This window comes from Gorilla gorilla, chromosome 4 (genome assembly GCF_029281585.2).
Source record: "Gorilla gorilla gorilla isolate KB3781 chromosome 4, NHGRI_mGorGor1-v2.1_pri, whole genome shotgun sequence".
Taxonomy (NCBI): domain Eukaryota; kingdom Metazoa; phylum Chordata; class Mammalia; order Primates; family Hominidae; genus Gorilla; species Gorilla gorilla.
In genome coordinates, this window is record NC_073228.2 from 32074276 (window position 1) to 32089501 (window position 15226).

Consider the following 15226-nt stretch of genomic DNA (forward strand, 5'->3'; position numbering starts at 1 on the left):
TTAAAAATTAACAAGTCTTCTTTTATTTTCCAGAAACTTAACTTGCTTTGATTCTTCTTAGATATGTGGTAGATGGTGGCTTTGTGAAGCAGTTAAACCACAACCCCAGATTAGGGTTGGACATCCTGGAGGTGGTTCCAATTTCAAAGTAAGTCTCTATGTCAAATCTTTTTATTCAAAGAACAACTGATTAGGTAATTTCTAGCTGTTTTGGGGAGACAAAGTAAATTACCTGAGAAACCCACAGAACATTTTGGGGAATTTTTGGGTTTTTTTCCTTTTGTAAGAGCGAGGCATTACAGCGAAGTGGCCGAGCTGGCAGGACTTCTTCAGGAAAATGCTTTCGGATCTATAGTAAAGATTTTTGGAACCAGTATATGCCTGACCATGTGATCCCTGAAATTAAGAGAACTAGTTTGACATCTGTAGTTCTGACCTTAAAGTGCCTTGCCATACACGACGTCATAAGGTATGTAGACAACTAGAAAAAAAAAGAAAAACTTGTTAGCCTGGAAGCAAGTTATTGGCTCAAAAATTATTTTGAAATATTTGACTGATAGACTGATACATCCCTGAGAGTTGAGGCTAACCTCTTTTACAGGTTGGTTTTTATATTGGTTGCTTTTCTTTTTTTTTTTTTTTTTTTTTTTTGAGATGGAGTCTTGTTCCGTTGCCCAGGCTGGAGAGCAGTGGCACGATCATGGCTCACTGCAACCTCCGCCTCCCAGGTTCAAGCAATTCTCCTGTCTCAGCCTCCCAAAGTGCTGGGATTACAGGCGTGAGCCACTGCGCCCAGCCCTTGCTGGGATTTTAATTGGGATTATGTTTTAATTAAGATAATTAAGTTGCGAAGAAATGACATCTTGACAGTATTGTCTTCCTATCCATGTACATGGAATATCTCTTCATTTATTTAGATTGCCAGTAATTCATTGAGCATTTACTGAGGGTTTACCGTGCCTTAGCCCTAGGACAGAAAACTAAGGATAAACAAGTTTTGTTGTTGTTGTTTTTGAGATGGAGTTTCACTCTTGTTGCCCAGGCTGGAGTGCAATGGTGTGATCTGGACTCACTGCAACCTCCTCCTCCCAGGTTCAAGCGATTCTTCTGCCTCAGCCTCCCAGGTAGCTGGGATTACAGGCATGGGCCACCACGCCTGGCTAATTTTTGTATTTTTAGTAGAGATGGGGTTTCACCATGTTGGTCAGGCTGGTCTGGGACTCCTGACCTCAGGTGATCCGCCTACCTTGGCCTTGGGATTGCAGGCATGAGCCACCACGCCCAGCCTGGCGTTAATTTCCTTTCATTAGTAAAGGAAGATATTGCTTTTATAGTACATTAGTAATTTACTAATCTTTTTTTTTGTAGGATCAAAAGAAAAGGTAGTTTAGCCCTTGCATCCTTAGAGAATTCTTTTGAAGTTTCTAGGTCTTTAAACTTCTGCTTCTTTCTTTTCTCGGTGTGTCAGTATAGGACACAATTTAATTTGACATATGTTAGATTTGTTTTCATGCAGTGGAGTAATTTTTTCTTTCAAGGAGCTTCCAAGTGAACAGTATACCTTGTCTGCAGACAGACAATAGAATGGGTTAGCTCACTGGCTTTATACCTTTGTAGGCTGGAAGTGTCGGGTCCAGATTAATTTATTATTGCCATGATTATAATGGAGGATACATTTTTCTATAAAAATAATCAATATACTGTTTCAAATAGTTTGCAGTCTTTTTTTTTTTTTAATTTAAAAAATTTTTTAATTTTATTGAGACAAGGTCTCACTGTGTTGCCCAGGCTGGAGTGCAGTGGCGTGATCTTGGCTCATTGCAACCTCTGCCTCCCAGGCTCAAGTGATCCTCCCATACCTCAGCCTCCCCAGCAGCTGGGACCACAGATGCTTGCTACTATGCCTGGCTAATTTTTTGTATTTTTATAGAGATGGGGTTTCACTCTGTTGCCCAGGCTGGTCTCGAACTCCTGAGCTCAAATGACCCACCAGCCTTGGCCTCTTAAAATGCTGGGATTACAGGCCTGAGCCATTGCACCCAGCAGTTGCAGTCTGAAGTGTCAGAATTTTAATTCTAGTAATACCCCTAATTGCAATTTTTTGTTCTGATAAAATGCTGTATAAAAATAAGTAATGTTAACTGGTTTTCATGAGGCAGTATCAGAGCTAAAAATACCAGTGGGCACAGTGGTATCCCAGCTCCTTGGGAGACTGAGGTGGGATGATTGCTTGAGCCCACGAGATCAGGGCCAGCCTGGGCAACATAGCAAGACCCCGTCTCTGATAAGAAATTAAAAAATAGGCCAGGTGTGGTGGCTCACACTTGTAATCCCAGCACTTTGGGAGGCTGAGGCAGGTGGGTCACCTGAGGTCAGGAGTTTGAGACCAGCCTGGCCGACATGGTGAAACCCTGTCTCTACTAAAAAGATAAAAATTAGCCAGGCGTGGCGTGCACCTGTGTTGCCAGCTACTGGGGAGGCTGAGGCAGGAGAATTGCTTGAATCCAGGAGGCGGAGGTTGCAGTGAGCTGAGATCGTGCCACTGCACTCCAGCCTGGGTGACAGAGTGAGACTCCATCCCCAAAAAGAAAAAAGAAAGAAAGAAATAAACAAGCTAAAATATTTCAAAACCTATTACAGAGTATTGAAGTAGGAGTTAAGAGTGCAGGGTTCTGTCCAGCTCCACTACTACCTAATTATCTGACCATGGCCCTCGCTTTTCTAGATTTCATTTTTCATTTGTAAAACCAAGAAGTTGGATTAAGGTGACCAACTCTAATAGTCTTTTAAGGCTAGAAAAAGAAAAATGTTTTTTCCATGTTGGAATATTTAAATAGATAAAATCAGTGTGGTGTTAGCCTTTTTTGGGTGACATTTATTCTTATATAATTTCAAATAAGAATAGCAAAGGAATTCCTTTATACCTTCTATGCAGTTTCAGCAATTTTTAACATTTTACCCCCTTTGCTTTATTACTCTGTCTCCCTCTATATATGTATATATAAATGGATTTTTTTCTTTTTCTGAATCATTTAAGAATAAATTGGAAGCATTGTGCTCTCTTACCACAAAATATTTACATCTGTACTAGGCAAGAACAAGGGCAATCTCTCATTTAACCATAGTACATTAATCAAAATTAGGAAATTGTTTTGTTTTGTTTGAGAGAGAGTCTCACTCTGTTGCCCAGGCAGTAGTGCAGTGGTGGGATCATGGCTCACTGCAGCCTTGACCTCCCAGGCTCAAGCAATTCTCCCACCTCAGCCTCCTTAGTAGCTGGGACCACATGCATATGCTACCATGCCTAATTTTTAAAAATTTTTTGTAGAGATGAGGTCTCCCCATGTTGCCCAGGTTAGTTTCAAACTCCTAGGCTCAAGCAATCCTCCTGCTTTGGTCTCCCAACGTGCTGGGTTTACAGGTGTAAGCCACTATGCCCGGCCTAAAGTTTGGAAATTTAACTTTGATACAATATTACTGTCTAATCCAGAATCCATATTGAAATTGTCCATTTTCCCTAGAATCTACAGAAAGTAGTTTGAGAATTGGTAAGCTATAGTACTGTGAAAAACAACCCTATATAACTACAGTTTGATATTTGTTTACAGTTAATTTTAGGTAAAATTTACATATAGTGAAATGCATAAATTTTAGGTGTATAATTCAATGAATTCTGTAAAATGCTTATACCCATGTAACCCAAGCCCTGTCAATATATAGAACATTTTTATCACTAGCAAGTTCCCTCAGTGCCACTTCTTAGTCAGATATCACTCTACCTACCTTTGGTTAAACACTTTTCTTATTTTTTTCTGATTAGTTTGCCTCTTCTGAAACGTCATATAAATAGAATTTTTTTTTTTTCTTTTGAGACAGAGTCTTGCTCTGTCATCCAGGGTGGAGCGCAGTGGCACAATCTCGGCTCACTGCAACCTTCACTTCCTGGGTTCAAGCAGTTGTCCTTCCTCAGCCTCTGGAGTAGCTGGGATTACAGGTGCCCGACACCATGCCTAGCTAATTTTTGTATTTTCAGTAGAGACGGGGTTTTGCCATGTTGGCCAGGCTGGTCTCAAACCCATAACCTCAGGTGATCCATCAGCGTCGGCCTCAGCCTTCCAAAGTGCTGGGATTACAGGTGTGAGCCATTGTGCCCAGCCCAAAACTTCATATAAATAGAATTATACACTCTCCTTTCTTGTGTCTGGCTTCTTTCAGTCAACATAATGTATGTTAGGTTTATTCATATTGTTGTATGTATGAATACTTTATTCTTTTTATTGTTGACTAGTATTCCACTTTATGAACATACAGTTGTGCATTATCCTGTTGATGGACATTTGAATTGCTTCTTGTTTAGTTCTATTTTTGAGTAAAGTTGTTTTGAACATTCTTGCACAAAAATTTGAAGGTGTTTATTTTCATTTTTCTTAGATAAGGTAAATGCCTAAGAAAGAAATTTGCTGTGCCATCAAGTAGGTATATGTGAATCTTTAAGAAACTGCCAAACCTTTTCCCTGAACAGTTGTACCATTTAAAAATCACATCAGCAATGTTTGAGAGTACAGCTTGCACTAAACACCCCTCTCAACATTTGGTATTGCCAATCATTTTATTTTACACATTCTATTATGTACCTCTTTGTGGTTTTAATTTGCACTTTCCTGATAACTAATAATGTTGAGCACTTCTTCATGTGCTTATTGGCCATTTTTCTGTCTTCCTTTGTGATGTCTTTTAAAATATTTTGCCCATGTCTTTTTATTTTTTGAGACGGAGTCTTGCTCTGTCGCCCAGGCTGGAGTGCAGTGGCATGATTTTGGCTCACTGCAACCTCCACCTCCTGGATTCAAGCAATTCTCCTTCCTCAGCCTCACAAGTAGCTAGGATTACAGGCTTGCATCACCATGCCTGGCTAATTTTTGTAATTTTAGTAGAGATGAGGTTTTGCCATGTTGGAGGCTGGTCTCAAACTCCTGACCTCAGGTGATCCGCCCACCTTGGCCTCCCAAAGTGCTGGGATTACAGGAGTGAGCCACCATGCCTTGCCCCTTGTCTTAAATTAAAAAAAAAAAAAAACAAAAAAACTTTAATTCGTGGATTCTTTCTTCTGCCAGCCCAAATCTACTGTTGAGCCCCTCTATGGCAGTTTCCATTTTGTTTCTTGTCCTTGTCAACTCCAGTGGTCAGTCAGTGATTGGTCGGAGGTTGTACCTAGCTAAGCCTTTTAATTTAAGCCAGTGATGTTTTCACCTTTTACTGTTGAATCTGTGTTTGTGGTTAGGAGACTACTTTCATGGTTGAGGGAGTTGATGAATTTGTACTGTGTTCAGCCAAGGAGTAGAGGCTCAGACGTTCCCTCTCTATTTACTTCTCAGAAGGCACAGCTTTGGGCATGAGAACAATCTTCTAGAACACCAGGAAGACTATGCTCTTAGCAGGTCTCTGTTTCCTTCATTGATTTCTCCATTGAATTTTTGGCTGGTCTGTCTCTATTGGTGTCACAGCAAGCTGTTAGTCTCCACTGATTGCTAGCTGCTGGCTCTGTTGTTTTTGACAGTGCCCAAGAGCATAAATTGCTCCATAGTCTTGATCCAAATAAAGTTGGGCACCTCGGCAGGGGCAAGGTATTGCCCGTCTTTGATAATCCTTTCCCCATCCTTTCCTGGAACAATCTCTGTGCTATGGAGCAGGAGTTGGAGAGGGTGGTGGTGGTAATGGGGGCCTGTTCTTCAGTGGCTCTCCTATCTGGGTCCTCCCTAAATAGCAGAAGCTTGGGGTTGGGGAGTTAGGAGCTGATACTGTGGCTCACTTTACATCTTCCTCAGCACAAAGCCTTTTGAGATGCAATCTCTGGATGTTCACTAGTTGCAAACATACAAACCTGGAATAGCTCTAGGAAACTGGGAGTAGTGGGAACTACCACTGAGCTGCTGAACCCATTGGAGCAACTCTTTTGCAACACAGAGCTGTGGGGAATAGAGGACTGCGTAAGTTGTCATTAGCTGTTATGCTTTGATCTTCCCTACCGAGTAGCATTTAGGAGTCAGGGAAAGGGTGCCGCTTTCAGGCTGCCTTGAAGGCTCTCGCATAGCCCTTCCACACACACAGCTGTGGAGGGTGGGGCATTCTTCCTACTGTCCTTACCGAATTCCATAGATTAGGCTTGTCTTAAGCATTTTAATCAATCTCCAGAGACTTTGAATGATTGTCTTTGGTAATTTTGACTAGTTTAGTAGATGTCTCTCTAGAAAAGAAGTTTTACCTAACTCCTCACATCACCATTCCCAATACAGTTGACCCTTGAACACACAGGTTTGAACTGTGCAGGTCTACTTATTTGTAGATTTTTTTTTTCTTTTTTTTTTTTTTTTTTTGAGACAGAATTTTGCTCTTGTTGCCCAGGTTGGAGTGCAGTGGCACAATCTCAACTCACCGCAACCTCTGCCTCCCAGGTTCAAGCAATTCTCCTGCCTCAGCCTCCCGAGTAGCTGAGATTACAGGCATGTGCCACCATGCCCAGCTAATTTTGTATTTTTAGTAGAGATGGGGTTTCTCCATGTTGGTCAGGCTGGTCTCAAACTCCCAACCTCAGGTGATCCTCCTGCCTCGGCCTCCCAACATGCTGGGATTACAGGCGTGAGCCATGCACTCGGCCAATTTTTTCAATAAATATATTGGAAAAGTTTTCGGAGATTTGTGACACTTTGAAAAAACTCACAGATGAACTCTGTAGCCTGGAAATACCAGAAAAATTAAGAAAAAGTATGTCATGAAAACATAAACTATGTGTAGGAAATGCTGCAGGATAATTAAGGAATCAGAGACACCGAGGGGTTGAGGAGGAGTTATTTAATTATTTAGGTGCACCAACCCAGTTGGATTAACATCCAAAGGACTGAGCCCCGAACAAAGAGTCAAGCTACCTTTTAAGCATTTCGTGGGGCAGGGGGAGATCTGTGCGGGGGGAAGCATATTACAGAAGTGAGAAACAAAGACAGTTATTTAATTAAGACGTGCATTACATTATTTCTTACTTTTCAAGGAACAACATGTTTTACGACTTGAGATTATCTGTCTAGTGACCTTGAAGCTGCACAGCTCGAGAGTCTTCACAATGCCTGGGAAGGGGTGAGATAAGGCTCACTAGCCACAGAGAGAAAAACAGGCAGTTAATTTTAAAGGACTGCAGCTCTTTCTCTTCCTCGGGGAATTGGGTTTTCTTACATACAACTGAGTTTTTGCTTATACAGTCTTTAATTTCTTTTAATTCCTGTTCCAGTACTAGTCTGTTTTATAATTTACTACCATAAAATATACACAAATCTATTATAAAAAGTTAAAATTTATCAAAAATGCATGCAAACACAGACTGCATGGTGCCATGATTCTAGGGATTCCAGGAGGCACTGACTCACAGGTAGGCTTTTCTCCTGGTATTGAGAGCCAGGATGGGGTCGATGCTGGAGTCTAGGGCAATTTGACTTTTGGCATGATATCTTCTGGGGGATGGCAGTTAGGTGCTTGAAATGAAATATTTTGGGTTAAAAATTAGTATGCCTGGCTGGCGTGTTGGCTCAAGCCTGTAATCCCAGCACTCTGGGAGGCCAGGGCGGGCAGATCACCTGAGGTCAGGAGTTCAAGGCCAACCTGGCCAACATGGTGAAACCCCATCTCTTCTAAAAAATGTAAAAATTATTTGGGTGTGGTGGTGTGTGCCTGTAGTCCCAGCTACTTGGAAGGCTGAGACAGGAGAGTCACTTGAACTTGGGAGGTGGATGTTGCAGTGAGCCAAGATTGCACCACTGCACTCCAGCCTGGGCAGCAGAGCGAGACTGTCTCAAAAAACAAAACAAAAAACAAAATTAGTCTCCCGGAGCAGTTCAAGAAATGGAGATTAATAATCATTTATATCTTTTCCTTACCAGGGTCATTTGTATGGTCTGAGATAAATCATATTCTTTTTTTTTTTTTTGTCTCTAGCTGCTTCATTCAGTTGCTACCTAGGTAACATAGTTGGAAGCTACTTAAAGCATGGGATAGAGGACTTTATACCTTCATCAGTGTTTTCTTTAATCAAATTACTTTCCTCCTAGTAACAGGAACTGCTGCTTTGCAGATTCACATCGTATTCTATAGTAAATGCTGCTCCCTGGATTCAGGCAACATTGTGCCTCTGCTAAATCTAGCTGTGATAGGTATAGGGAATAGGAATTGTGATGTGATGTGTTAGATTGAAGGAAAGGATCCCTATGCAGTTTTGAAAAAATGGCACTCTGAAAGATTAGCCCTGGATAAAGTGCTGTATGGGGAATTTGGGCAATCAGAGAGCACATGAGTCCTGAATGGGATCAGGGGAAGTGGTATCGAAGTAATTAACAGATAAATCTCAAAAACGTAATGTTGAGCAAGAGAAAACAGACACATCAAGTACATACTATACGATTCATTTATACAAAGGTTAAAAATGGGCAAAACCCATCTGTAGGATTAGAAGTCAGGATATAGTTACTCTTGTGGAAGGGAATGGGTAGTTACTCGAAGGAGGGCATAAAAGGGGGCTGTTGAGATGCTGGTGATACTGTTTGTTGATCTGGGTACATTGGTATGTTGTGTTTGTGAATATTATATGAGCTACACACTTACGTCCTGTGTAATTTTCTGTATGCATATTATACTTCAATATTACATTAAAAAAGAAAATGTTCGTAGTAGGTCAGTTCTGCATATATGGAGATCGTGTCTAATTGCTCATAATTGGGAATTGGATAAATAAGAACTGGTTAAATTGTGTTATGTTCCCCATACTCCTGGGGAATACCGTATCATTGTTTTTTTCTTTAGACAAGGTTTCACTCTGTTGCCCAGGCCAAAGTGCAGTGATGCGATCACGGCTCACTGTAGCCTCAACCTCCTGGGCTTGGGCCGGGCACGGTGGCTTATGCCTGTAATCCCAGCACTTTGGGAGGCGGAGATGGGCAGATCACAAGGTCAGGAGATCGAGACCATCCTGGCTCACATGTGAAACCCCGTCTCTACTAAAAATACAAAAAATTAGCCGGGCGCGGTGGCGGGCGCCTGTAGTCCCAGCTACTCGGGAGGCTGAGGCAGGAGAATGGTGTGAACCCGGGAGGCGGAGCTTGTAGTGAGCCGAGATCGCGCCACTACACTCCAGTCTGGGCGATAGAGCGAGACTCCGTCTCAAAAAAAAAAAAAAAAAACCTCCTGGGCTCAAGCGATCTTCCCACCTCAGCCTCCTGAGTAGCTGGGACTACAGGCATGCATCACCATGCCTGACTAATTTTTGTATTTTTTGTAGAGACAGGATCTTGCTTTGTTGCCTAGGCTTGTCTTGACCTCCTGGGCTCAATTGATCCACTTGCCTTGGCCTTTGAAATTGCTGGGATTACAGGTGTGAGCTACCACACCTGGCTCTATATTGCTATTTTTGAGAAAGAATAATTCTATATGTACTGATATGGAGTTGTTATTAAATAAACAAATTTTCAGATTATATGTTCCATTTATAGAAAAATGAAACACTATGTACATATGCTTATATATACATAGAAATTACCTGGAAGGACACACACTAAATAATGAACAGTACTTTGCCTTGAGGATTGGTTTTTGGGTAGTGTGACTGGGGAACATTGAACTTTTACATGATATTCTTTTATACCATTACATTTTTTTTTTTCTGTAAGCATGGATTACTCTTATAACAAAACTAATTTAAAAAGTAAATTACAAATACTATTTTAAAAAGGCAAATCGATTGGGAGAAGTAATGTTGCTATTCAGGTAAAATCTCCAAAGTGATATGAAAAGAAAAAAAGGAATTGTGGGAGAAATAGAGCTTCCTAAGAGAAGTTAAGAAGAGTTAATATAGTTCTACCTTACTTCACCCCAGAGGATGAGGCAGATTTTAATGAGTTTCTGAAAGCAAAGTGATTGTAGGCACTTAATGCAAAGTATAACTGAATTGCCTCTCCAATTCTTTTAGTTGATCCAGAGTACCAGAAGGAAGCAGAACAGAGACATCGAGAATTGGCAGCTAAAGCTGGAGGATTTAATGACTTTGCAACTTTAGCTGTCATCTTTGAACAATGCAAATCAAGGTATGTAAGGTAGTCCTTTGTCCTGAAAAATGTCAATTTGATGTATAGTTCCAATACGTACTTATGATGTGGCTTGTGACACTAACGTTCAGTGAAGATGATATTGACTTCAAGGTATTTTGAATTTCAGTGAAATTATCTATGTCAGATGACTGTTGCTTAGTAGGCATTTATTATATAACATTGATTCTCCTTTTCTCCTCAAACCTTTACTGAAAATGACCTTGTAGAATTTTGCTTCTATATAGGTAGCCTAGATTAAAAAATGATTGGATATTTGTTATTGCATATATAAGTAAAGAAATCCATTTACAAATTATTTTTTAATTTAGTCAGGGGCACATTCATTAATTTAAATGTTTTTTTCAAGTTTCCTAAAATTCTTTTTTAGTACCTGGACAGGTCTCCTGAAGGAACTGACAGTTGTTTATGGGTTTCCACTTTTGTAATAGAAATGAGAATTTTAGATTGTCTTTTACTTAGAGAAGATATTTTAAAGATACCAGTTTTTTGTTTTGCAGTGGAGCTCCAGCTTCATGGTGCCAAAAACACTGGATTCATTGGAGGTGCTTATTTTCTGCATTTCGTGTGGAAGCTCAACTTCGAGAACTAATCAGGAAGCTTAAACAGGCAATTGCCGTAATGTTTTTTTTCTTGAGTAGCATTTTGGACCTATATATTTCATATTGAAGTTTCATTGATGTACATTAGCACCCTTTCTATTCTACCACCCTTCCATTCTGTTTGTTTCTATGACCTCCTTGACCCCATGAAACATTCCTAGTAGTGAAAAAAGAATTGTCTTCACAGAAATGAAGATATTTAAAAATTGCTTTCCTGATATATAATTGACGTGTGATAACCTACACATATTTAATATATACACTTTGATGAGTTTTGACATTTGCGTAAAACAACTATCAAGATAATGGTACATATCCATCATCTCCCAGTTTTCTCATCCTCCCCCCCCCCCCTTTTTTTTTTTGAGATGGAGTCTCACTCTGTCACCCAGGCTGAAGTGCAGTGGCGTGATCTCAGCTCACTGCAATCTCCACCTCCCAGGTTTAAGCAATTCTTCTGCCTCAGCCTCCCAAGTAGCTGGGATTACAGGCTTGCGTCACCACACCTGGCTAATTTTTGTAGTTTTAGTAGAGATGGGGTTTTGCCGTGTTGGCCAGGCTGGTCTCAAACTCCTGGGCTCAAGTGGTCCACCTGCCTCGGCCTCCCAAAGTGTTGGGATTACAGGTGTGAGCCCCTGTACTCAGCCTGTTGGTGTTTTGTTTTGTTTGAGACAGGATCTCACTCTGTTGCCCAGGCTGAAGTGCAGTGATGCAATATGGGCTCACTGCAACCTTTGCCTCCTGGATTCAAGTGATTCTCATGCCTCAGCCTCCTGAGTAGCTGGGACCACAGGTGTGTGCCACCATGCCCGGCTAATTTTTATAGTTTTAGTAGAGATGGGCTTTTACCATGTTGCCCAGACCACAAACTCCTGAGCTCAACCAGTCCTCCCACCGTGGCCTCCCAAAGTGTTGGGATTACAGGTGTGAGTCACCGCACCTGGCCACAAATAGTGCTTTGTGTCCATGGGTTCCACATCTGTGGTTTCTGCATCTGTGGATTCAGCCAACCAAGGACTGAAAATATTTAGGGGCAGGCCAGGCATCGTGGCTCACTTTGGGAGGCCGAGGTGGGCAGATCACTTGAGGTCAGGAGTTCGAGACCAGCCTGGCCAATATGGTGAAACCCAGTCTCTACTAAAAATACAAAAACTAGCTGGGCATGGTGGCACCCACCTGTAATCTCAGCTACTCGGGAGGCTGAGGCAGGACAATCACTTGAACCCGGGAGGCAGAAGTTGTACTGAGCTGAGATCATGTCACTGCACTCCAGCCTTGTGACAGAGTGAGAATCCACCTCAAAAAAAAAAAAAAAAAAATTGGGGGGAGTGGATAAAAGGATGGTTGTGTCTGAACTAAACATGTATAGACTTTTTTTCCTTATTATTCCCTAAGTAATAATAATATAATTACTATTTATATAACAATTGCTTTGTATTAAATATTTTAAGTAATCTAAGATGATTTAAAGCATATGGGTGTGCATAGATTATATGCAAATACTGCATCATTGTATATAAGGGACCGGAGCATCCATGGATTGTGGTGTCCACACGGGGTCCTGGAACCAATTCCCTAGAGATACTAAGGGATGACTGTATCCACTCCCTTCTCGGATGAGGAAATGGTGACTGAGCATTTATTATTCTCTTAAGTTTGTACTTGTGCGTATGTGGGTGACTATGTAGGTGTCCCCATTTTCACAGCAATGTCTGAAACTGTAAGATTCATAAAGTAGCAGCTTGCCTGTAAAGAAAGCCTACAGAAGTGGGGAAATCAGTAGAATATGAAAGTTTAGGGAAGAAAGATTCCAGGAGGTGGGAACAACCTATAGCGTAGAATGCTGCAAAAATGTCAAGCAGGATGAGGTTTGAAAAGTGTCCATTCATTCATTTATTCCATAAATATTTATTGGCCACTTAGTATATGCCAAGAACTATATTAGGCATTAGATACAGTAATAAACAAAGCCAGGCCGGGCACAGTGGCTCATGCCTGTAATCCTAGCACTTTGGGAGACAGAGTCGGGCAGAACACCTGACATTAGGAGTTGAGACCAGTCTGACCAACATAGCAAAACCCCGTCTCTACTAAAAATGCAAAACTTAGCCAGGAGTGGTGGCACATGCCCGTAATCCCAGCTACTTGGGAAGCTGCGTCAGGAAAATCACTTGAACCCAGGAGGCAGAGGTTGCAGTGAGCCAAAATCACACCACTGCACTCCAGCCTGGGTCACAAAGTAAGACTCCGTTGCAAAAATATAAAAATAAAAATAAAGCCGGGCTCGGTGGCTCACGCCTGTAATCCAGGCACTTTGGGAGGCCAAGGCAGGAGGATCACCTGAGGCAGGAGTTCAAGACCAGCCTGGCCAACATGGTGGAACCCCATCTCTACAAAAATATAAAAATTTGCAGGACATGATGGTAGGTGCCTGTAATCCCAGCCACTAGACAGGCTGAGGTGGGAGAATTGCTTGAACCTGGGAGGTGGAGGTTGCAGTAAGCTGAGATCGCACCATTGCACTCCAGCCTTGGCGACAGAACAAGACTGTGTCTCAAAAAAAATACAAAATAAATAAATAAATAAGTTTAAAAAATATAATAGGGGAGGTGCAATGGCTCATGCCTGTAATCCCAGTACTTTGGGAGGCCGAGGCGGGCAGATCACTTGAGGCCAGGAGTTTGAGACCAGCCTGGCCAACACGGAGAAACCTTGTCTCTACTAAAAATACAAAAATTAGCTGGGCATGGTGGCGCATGCCTATAATCCCAGCTACTTGGGAGGCTGAGGCAGGAGAATCACTTGAACCAAGGAGGCGGAGATTTCAGTGAGCCAAGATCACGCCACTACACTCCAGCCGAGGCTACAGAGTGAGACACCGTCATACAATACAATACAATACAGTACAATACAATACATCAAAACAAAACAAAATAAAATAAAATCAAAATTGTCCCTGCTGACATTCAGTATAGTGAAAGAGACATACATTTAATGACTCATTTAAGAAATAAGCTGGATGTGGTGGCTGACACCTGTAATCCTAACATTTTGAGAGGCCAAGATGAGGGGATAGCTTGAGGCCAGGGGTTCAAGAGCAGCCTGGGCAACAAAGCAAGACCCCGTCTCTATAAAAAAATAAATTAGTGGGCCAGGCATGGTGGCTCACGCCTGTAATCCCAGCACTTTGGGAGGCCAAGGCTGGTGGATCACTTGAGGTCAGGAGTTTGAGACCAGCGTGGCCAACATGGTGAAACCCCGTCTGTACTAAAAATACAAAAAATTAGCCAGGCGTGGTGGCAGGGGCCTGTAATCCCAGCTACTCGGGAGGCTGAGGCAGGAGAATCGCTTGAACCCAGGAGGTGGAGGTTGCAGTGAGCCAAGATCGCAGCATTGCACTCTAACCTGGGCAACAAGAGCAAAACTCCATCTCAAAAAAAAAAAAAACTAAAAATAAAAATAAATTAGTGGATGCACTAATAAATATAAAATAATAATAAAAATAAATTAGTGTGCACCTGTAGTCTCAGCTACTCAGGAGGCTGAAGCTAGAGGATCACTTGAGCCTGGGAGATTGAGGCTGCAGTGATAGTGCCACTGCATTGCAGCCTGGGCAAAAGAGTGAGATCCTGTCTCAAAGAAAAAAAAAAAAAAAGAAGTATTAACATTTTAAGACTTCAGTGCCAGTCAAGATGGAGTAGTCCACTATAGCTTATTTCTATTGCTGGTTATAACTAAACACTCTGGAATAAATACAAAAAGCAACTACCTGTGCACTCTGAAAAGTAAACAAATGCAGAGTCAAACTTGGAGAAAGGGGCCCACATGGGAGTGAGTTTCCGTGTGTGTGTGTGTGTGTGTGTGTGTGTGTGTGTGTGTGTGATCTGAGGATAGGCACACAGTGAGCCATGGCAGTGCAGTGTGGACAGCTAAAACTCCCACAGAAGCCCTGTCTGTGTAGATCAAGGAACTCAGAAAATGAGTCCCTGGGTTTCAGAGCTATAAGGATAAAATGTCCATTTCTTCTCTCTCTCTTGCTGTGGCAGTGGCATGGGCAACTAACCCTCCTTGAGAAGCCCCATCATTCTGGCTCTAGGACAGAGGCAGGAAGTTGAGAAGAATCCCAGAGAGGAGACCTAGAGAAGGGTTCTCCTACTTCCGTGCATGAACAAGCATCTGTCCAGGGTTCATTCCTGAGGTGCATATACACAGAATACCCCAAAGCAGCACAGCAAAAGCCTCAAAAACTGAACAGCAACATAAGGCACAAGTCCAAGTCTAACCCCCAGAGGGCACAGATAGATGTAGGATGATCTAAAGCAGCACAGGACAGGCTTTGAAAACTGTCTTGACATTGGAATCCACAGGGAGAAAAAAAGGGAAGACAGACTTTGCAGTCTCAGTCCAACCAGGATGACTGAATGCTGAAAACAACAACTAAAATCAGGATTCTCTGGAGGACTTTAATAGGACCCAGAGAGTCAC

At 41.9% G+C, this 15226-nt stretch overlaps 1 protein-coding gene and 1 long non-coding RNA gene across 3 annotated transcripts in view; one reads left to right on the plus strand and one right to left on the minus strand.

The window, feature by feature from the left end:
• The window catches only part of LOC101126037 (probable ATP-dependent RNA helicase DHX40), a 30254-nt gene extending 15835 nt beyond the window's left edge, over positions 1–14419 (plus strand). Inside the window, exons 9-11 of one of the 2 annotated variants that reach the window (XM_055386721.2) lie at positions 62–148; positions 10004–10118; positions 10640–14419. In XM_055386721.2, the coding sequence (XP_055242696.1) occupies positions 62–148; positions 10004–10007 (91 nt within the window). In that variant the 3' untranslated portion in view covers positions 10008–10118; positions 10640–14419. The remainder of the gene's footprint in view (positions 1–61; positions 149–10003; positions 10119–10639) is intronic. The other variant, XM_055386722.2, reaches the window with a different exon arrangement.
• The window catches only part of LOC129533466 (uncharacterized), a 20596-nt gene continuing 5370 nt past the window's right edge, over positions 1–15226 (minus strand). The window contains exon 3 of the long non-coding RNA XR_008679723.1: positions 1–481. This is a non-coding gene — a long non-coding RNA (uncharacterized lncRNA). The remainder of the gene's footprint in view (positions 482–15226) is intronic.